This window comes from Pelmatolapia mariae, linkage group LG13 (assembly GCF_036321145.2).
Source record: "Pelmatolapia mariae isolate MD_Pm_ZW linkage group LG13, Pm_UMD_F_2, whole genome shotgun sequence".
Taxonomy (NCBI): domain Eukaryota; kingdom Metazoa; phylum Chordata; class Actinopteri; order Cichliformes; family Cichlidae; genus Pelmatolapia; species Pelmatolapia mariae.
The window spans coordinates 12,411,148-12,418,816 of NC_086238.1; the positions used below are offsets into that span (position 1 = coordinate 12,411,148).

Sequence of the window (7,669 nt, forward strand, 5' to 3'; positions counted from 1 at the left end):
ACTGGATGTGTATACTAATTATGTTTTTCTACGTGTGTGTGTGTGTGTGTGTGTGTGTGTGTGTGTGTGTGTGTGTGTGTGTGTGTGTACATATTTTACAAATTAAATAGAGTAAACAATAAAATAAAATTTATAAAATATACAGAGGTTGGTGGTTGGACATGTGCAAAACAAGTGGCATTTATATACACTATATGTCTCACTGCCATAGGCTGAAGAGAATGGTGTGAAGCAGAGATGATGAGAATGGCGAGGATGCATAAAGCAGAGATGATTACAGAGTGAGAGAACGTGAGAACGTGAAGTTTGAACAGAAGCTCAGTTGGTCAAACTGAGCCATGTTAAAATCGGACATGTGTCCATATAGCTGCACAGGCCAAATGAAACCATGAGACTGTATTTATACTGTAACACTAGATTTACAATCTCAGATGGCGATCACTCAATTCTTTAAACAGTTCCACCCTCTGGCATATCCTGATGATTGCCATATAACTCATGATGTACAGTAAATGTCTGCAGGGATCCCCAAACACAACACAGTGACTGATTACCATAAATTATGTAGTTATAAGGCTGTTTATATGTCATCATAAGAGTCAAATAAACATACACACACTGCCCACTGTGGCCATGATGGCACTTAACAGCACACATTCCTCCTCCCTCAAGCGTGTGTAGTTCATGTGCACAAATGCACTGCAGTCTAAACATGCATGTTATTTAACCAAGATTTTCTCTACCCCCCTTTTTCTTTCATCAACACAATTGCATTAAATGTGTGGTTAAACTGTTGTGTTTGTTTAATGTCATTGTTCGTGCCGATGCGAGTGACACAAAAGACACTTTGAAATCCGATTTGAGAGGTCATAGTGTTTGGCTACAGTCGTACAATAGCACAGACTATGGACAAAATTGGTTTCTGTGATCCAAAAGTATTAGAGACCCCAAAGGAGAAGCATCCAGACCACAGACAATTTAGAGTTACGTAAAGTACGGCTGTTCTAAAAAGCGAAGTCACTGCTGAAATGCTTTCACCTGCTTTAGGTCTGATGACCAGCAGGGGGCGTCTTCTCTGGTTTCAAAATGAAATCGCAAAGAAAAGAAGCCAGTAAGAGAACCCAATCATTCTTGTGATTTATTGCCTCAATTAACACTTTCCCAGTCAGCTTAAAGTCTCAGTCATTCTTTACAAGTCTTATTTAACAGCGCGCAATCGCTATTTTGTGAAATATGATCTTATTTAGAGCAAAATAAATGAAAAGGCTAGAAAGCTGCTACTGTGTGAGTTTGTAGTGTTCACAGTTTCCCACTCCTCATTTCCAGTTTAGAAAAACTAAGATGGTGACAGTCAAATCATTTCACCCATGGTTTCAAAGCAGAAACAGACAAACCAGTGGGTTACATCATGGTGATGACATATCTGAGGGTTATGGTCAGTGAAAACTTCAAATAATCAAATGCATTTTGGATCCTTTCATGCAGGATTTCTAAAGTCAATCTGCATACAATGTGAATATACAAAAAAAACTGTCTGTCTTTAGCTATAGAGACTCTATGCAGTGCTTTGAAAATCATTGCATGTTGATGTGTTCATATCAACAATGTGGACATGCTGATGTTGCGTAGGTAACCTATGATATTTGCTATTTCTTATGTTTTCCATCTTAGTTTAGCCTGTTAGCATCGTTATATTATAGTACCACACAAAAATGCATCATTATGCGTCTGCACTGTTTGGTCACAATCCAAGTTTGTGGCAAAGGGAAACTCGCCCGAGGATCTTGCTATACTTCCTTCAGACAGGGGACATGACTGTGTGTCCTAAATGAGTACATCAAAAAGTTACAATGACATATAAACAAATGTCAATGAAATTTTTGTTCGTGGCACACATGAAAAAAAATCACTGGATCTTATCCAGTGTTTGTAAAAACTATCACAGACATTTCAGTCACACAAGACATGAACAATCTGAACAATGTTGCTTTCCCTTCAAAAAGTGGCACCAAATATACAGTTGGATTTGTTGTTACACATTTAGTATCTGTTGTTTTTGCCACACAGTTCATCCACACTCACTCAATACCATAAATGCCACAAATATCCGGAAACAAGTTGAACTGGTACAAAAACACAAAAGTGTCTTTGTTGTAGATTAAGAAGATTTATGCAGCTTACTTTGGCCCTGACAGGAGTCAGTGTGGGTATGCCTGTGTGAACTCTGTAAATCTGACTTGCTTGTTCCAGTAGGCCTCTGCTGTGCCTGAACAAGCTTACACCTCATTGAAACCTGCGTCACCTGACTATGTGAGCTACATTTGAATGTATGTCAAAAGGTATCTGTTTGTTTTTATACCATTGTAGCCACTCTTCACAAAGTGCAGCGAGCCAATCGGGCATGCACTGCACTGCATACAAAGTGCAGTTTGTTTATAATATGTGCAAACCCATAAAAAATGGCCTTTTCTTTACTGACGCAAGCTGCTGGATATTTCGTCAGTGCTCACTCTGCTGAGACAAAGTTCGGATCAGTGGGTGCCAAAATGATGGCTGTATGTTGAAGTGTGGCTTTGAAAAAAAGATGGTGTTTGTTTGAAGTCTTTCAGATGGTTTGGTTGCACTGAATCACTAACAACCTCACAATAAGGTGAAATCAGATGGAAGAAAACAAGTTGTAAAGAGAGGACAAGAAATTATTTGGGTGAAAAGCAAGGTCACTGATCTTCTCTGCATTTCAAGGCTGCACACACACAGACACACACACACACACACACACACACACACACACACACACACACACACACACACACACACACACACACACACACACACACACACAAATTGCTTCTTTATATGTCATTAAGACAGTTTTCCATTAATTCTTTAAAGATAATTTTTAACCAGCTTTAATGACAAATGTAAAATGGTCAGCAAGTTACCTTGAGCTTAATAGTTTCTCCTTGACGTGTGTGTGTGTGTGTGTGTGTGTGTGTGTGTGTGTGTGTGTGTGTGTGTGTGTGTGTGTGTGTGTGTGTGTGTGTGTGTGCGTGTGTGTGTGATTAGCAGTTACTGCAGCAACAGGGGCATTCAGTCACAAACCTTTATGAGGTCAGCGTAACAGGCTCCACATCATGGAAGTGCTGCATTGCTCTGTTTTAGCTTTTCTACCATCTGTTCATCTAGCCAGGATTCAACTACACATCTAGAATGCTACTTTTATAACAATCAGGTACTGGGAAAAAAAAAATTTTTTTACAAAGGTGAAACTTTTGAGGTCATGGGGAGCTTAGAGAGAATATGGTGGATTGTAGTCGAATGCACCTGCAGGCTCCTTGGCATTTCTACATCCACAGGTAAGACATAAATATGAAAAGAAGCAGAGAAAAGCAAATGATTTTATTTAGCGTCATGTGTGTCTCTTCTCGTTTTAGTATGAGCCAGATTCTTTGGGTGCACCTATAGATCTTTCCAAAAATCTTAAAACATCTCCTCGAGGGAAGAGGCACCCAGCATGTCTTTAAAAACAATGTTAAAAGGTCAGACTGTGACATAGTCTTGATCTCCAAGAGCACTAAACCCTCTCTTGGCTGATATATAGAGCATATACTTGATTTCCGTTATTGTCCCTCCTTTTCTGTTTTCCTCAGGCACACAGGGACAGATTGTACAAAGCTCTCTTTGCCTCAGTAAATCATCACAAAAGCTGTCTGCTTGTTGCTTCCTTCAGAAAAATATGGGACCCCCCCTACACTTAAATTCAAACATCTGCAGACACTGAATATTTATTGAGAAGCATGTGCCACACATGACACAAACAGTCTCTGCGTCCAGCTGGGTTATTGGGATTATGTGATCACAAGCTGTTGTGCATTTGCGCCTGCATGAGCTTTTTGTGCATTATTTTTATGTGTGTGTGTGTGTGTGTGTGTGTGTGTGTGTGCGTGCGTGCGTGCGTGCGTGCGTGCGTGCGTGCGTGTGTGTGTGTGTCAGTCTATTTTTAGTAAATGTCTATGTGTGTGTGCCTCTGGCTGGCAGTCTGCTGTGAGTTCACATGTCTGGGTTGGCCTGTTGGTGTCTGTGTGTGTTCCACATGCTCACAGTACATGCAGGGAGCAGCTCTGTTAATATCCAGCTGCTCTATATGCAGCTTTAAATCCTCGCATACTCTCCAAACTACTAGAAACCATTTAGCCACATCACCCGAGTTTCCCTCTGCTGCAGATTGTATCACTGAATCTCTGGATTTCTGGTAAGCAGGCCAGAGAAAGTGCTTCCATGTGTTTGGCAGAAATCACCATTTAACCGGGCTTATCTCACAAGAGAATGACTGGTTAATAAAATGCACTTTTGTTTAAAGTTTTAAAAATGTTGCTGTCATGTCATTTCTTATCTTGTGTCGCACCAGCACAGTAGTGTCCTTTCATGTAGCATGAAAGGTATTTTATTGTTGTCAGCACACAGCTTGGGAGAACTTCCTGTTAAAGGAACACTGAATGGTGCTGGTTGGTGGATTGTGTTACATCTGGACAGAGCCAAGCCAGCTGTTTACCTATGCTTCCAGCATTTTTACTAAACTAACCAACTGCTGGCATTAGTTTGACATTTACCATATAGAAGTGCAGTTAAGTCACAGTTAGCATTATCTGCTGAAGAGATTTATTATCTTGATGCTAAAGCACAGATCTCATGGATTGATGCCGTTTTGTGGCAGTAGCTGCGTGACTGTGTGATATGTCCACTCAAGTAAAATTACCTACTGACATTGGTATGGCAATTGCAAGCATGAGTAAGTTATTACCAAAGTTGCATGACCATGACAGGAACAATTGCAATAATTGCTTAAATTTAGCATCTTTAAATATCTTTTAATGTGCATCACTAGGTCAGTACCACCATTCCTGTGGTATGTAAATGTGACTTTAAGTTGCATCCCTTGTGCTACAGATAGTTGTCCTTTTCTTGAGGGAAAACATTCAGTCGGCTTTAAATTACTGTAGCTGACAGAACACTATAGAGACAACTTTTAAAAAATATGAAAGACATGGTATAAAAATAAATCCAAAGAACACTGAAAACACCACACAAGAGTGTTTAATCCCAGTGAAAGTACTGAGAGCATTTACAGAAGGTTACCTTCGGCTGCATTCCAGGATCCAGCACAGGAAAATTCATGAACTTACTCTGACATCTGGTGGACAGAATCTGTTCACCAACAAATCCATGAATTAAGCTGAATTATTGTCTCGTGTCTTTTTCAGTGTTGTGTGCTGTGGGAGTGGAAACACTACATCAGGGAGAATTCAACAGCCTTGGCATCTATCTAATGTAAGCGCTTACTTTTTGAGTCTATTTCTTGACTTACTGATGGGATTTACAAGCACTCCTGACTCTGGTGGCATTCTTGAGTTACGAATATACAGCCTGGTTTTGAAAGCTGGCAAAGCTAAAGACCCAAGGGCTTTAAGAAGATGGTTTACAAAAATACTGCACATGCTTTTATAGTCTCTGATAAATAAACACACTTGAGAGGAGCTGTTGGGAAGGACTCAGAAAGTTGAAGCAGGGTGCAGAGGGCAGAACAGAGGACATCTTCTGATTCTTATTATTATCTCTGTAGTACAGAGACAAATTCCCACAGAGACACCGGAAAACATCTCTCCAAGGACACTAGAAACGAATGACTGTTTATTCAGTCACTACACAAAAAGTTAGTGCAGATGGATGCTGTACTCTCACACAGTAAGACACAATGCACCAATTACACTTAAAAGAGGTTAGTGTGTAATACTGGTTAGTCTGGGTGCATTTTTCTCTATTGCTGGATTAGATAATTGTAAACTAAATACAAGAAAATGGCAGTTGTCACAAAAGTTTTCTTTACCATATGTAGGGTAATATCTCGAGCACTTGCAGCTGCTTTTTTTAGTGTAGAAATTACTGAGTATATCATCATTGTCCAATTTCTACCCCCAGAGTCTCATTTATTGGGATAATGATTCTTGAACTAGCCTATTTCCTGGATTCTCTCCTGTCCATGTGTCTGCCGTGAGTACACAACCCTCATGGCTACTGTAGCAAAGATAACTCACAATTCTTTGAGGTTTTAAACTTTGAATTTTGCAGTCTAAACTGTAATAATGTAAAGTAATCCTGACTTTTTTCTCGCCTTCTTGCCTGATATCTCTACAGCTGCCCTCCAGACTGGAAGTTGTTTGTACTGTGGGGGAAGATGGCTCGCATTGGAGGCTTTCATAAGTTCCTATACTACTCCATCATGTCAGTGGTCTGTTTCCTGCACCCTGTGCTGGTGTGGCATGCAATCATCCCAGGTAAAACAACACCAGCAAATTCAATACTTCTCATTACTGTTTCCTGTTGCTTTCAGCAGCAGATGCTCCTATCATGGAAAAGCATAAAAAGCATAGATGTAGCATAGAAAATGAATGGTGACATTATTATTCTAACTTCAGGAACAATGCTTCTGGTGACAGCCTTTTTCAACTTCATACTGAGCAAGAAAACAAAGACCAAACCTTCCAAAAGCCCGCAGGAGAGCTTCAGCAACCAAGGCCCAACTGCTGTCTTTGTGACAGAAAGTACGGGCTCAGAAGGCACCTTCTCATTCTTCCATATGGTGACAGGCAGGAGAGGACAGGGGCTGGCACCGACAAGCAGAGACAACTGCCTCAGCACTGGAGAGAGAGGAGACAGCATCCAGGCTATGCTGGAGCTGGAGCAGACAACAGCACCTAAAGACACAGATGGGGAGAGGAGGAGGAGGTGGAAAGAGAAGAGACTAATATGCTTTAGAAGTGGGGAGGAGCCTGTGGAGAGGGAGATGGAAGAGATGGATGGGTACTGTGAGCCAGACACCACCTCAGACACTGCACCTATGATTACTGACTAAATGTGCTTACTGATAACACACAATGGAAATGATGTATAAAGAATAATGCATTCACGCATACTCCGTACAACCAGCCGGTCTTGCACCAACTTTTTGTAGAAAGCACCAATGTCTTCCACAATAAGGTTTATTTTATGTGATTAAGCTATAAAAAATTGATTTTTATTAAATATTTGACTGATTTGTATATTTTTGACGTCTTGTACAAAATTAAAAGTTGGAGTTTCAAATGCATACACTCAAATAAATGAAACCATTTGTACCAACATGTGCATGTGGGTGGATTAAGGTCTGGGTATCTTTTGTTGTTTTTGGTTTTTTTTGTCAAAGCCAGCACTGAATGAAGAGCTGACATTAATGCCCAGCAATCCCATCCAGTTACTGCCACATACATTATTCATAAGGTCATAAATTAGATCAACTGTTTCACTCATTCAGAGAAAACATGTGCAAATGTGACTGAGAGTATAGCAGGCAGTGGAGCTTGTGCAGGTGCATGCGTCGGCCCTCATTGTGTGTTTGTCGTGTGCGAGCGGTGACCATGGAGACAGAGCTCTGGGAGGAGTGTTCATGTTAATATGGTGATGAAAGAAACATCAGATCGTTCACCGAAAGCACGGCTACAGGCTTCACCCAAAACACGTCTAGCCAAACACAGTAAATTATTTATCAATAAAGGGTCATATGGCGAACACTAAGAGTGAATCAGACAGTTTGAATTGCACTTATTTTTACTATAATTATGATTCAAAAGTGAAT

At 40.4% G+C, this 7,669-nt stretch overlaps 1 protein-coding gene across 1 annotated transcript; it reads left to right on the top strand.

The window, feature by feature from the left end:
• The first annotated feature begins 3,103 nt into the window (after positions 1-3,103).
• On the top strand, positions 3,104-7,158 carry tmem72 (transmembrane protein 72). Its single transcript, XM_063491694.1, has 5 exons — positions 3,104-3,356; positions 5,262-5,328; positions 5,977-6,048; positions 6,193-6,332; positions 6,474-7,158. The coding sequence occupies exons 1-5, from the start codon at positions 3,281-3,283 to the stop codon at positions 6,908-6,910; spliced, it is 792 nt and encodes a 263-aa protein (XP_063347764.1). The 5' UTR covers positions 3,104-3,280; the 3' UTR covers positions 6,911-7,158.
• Positions 7,159-7,669: the final 511 nt, after the last annotated feature.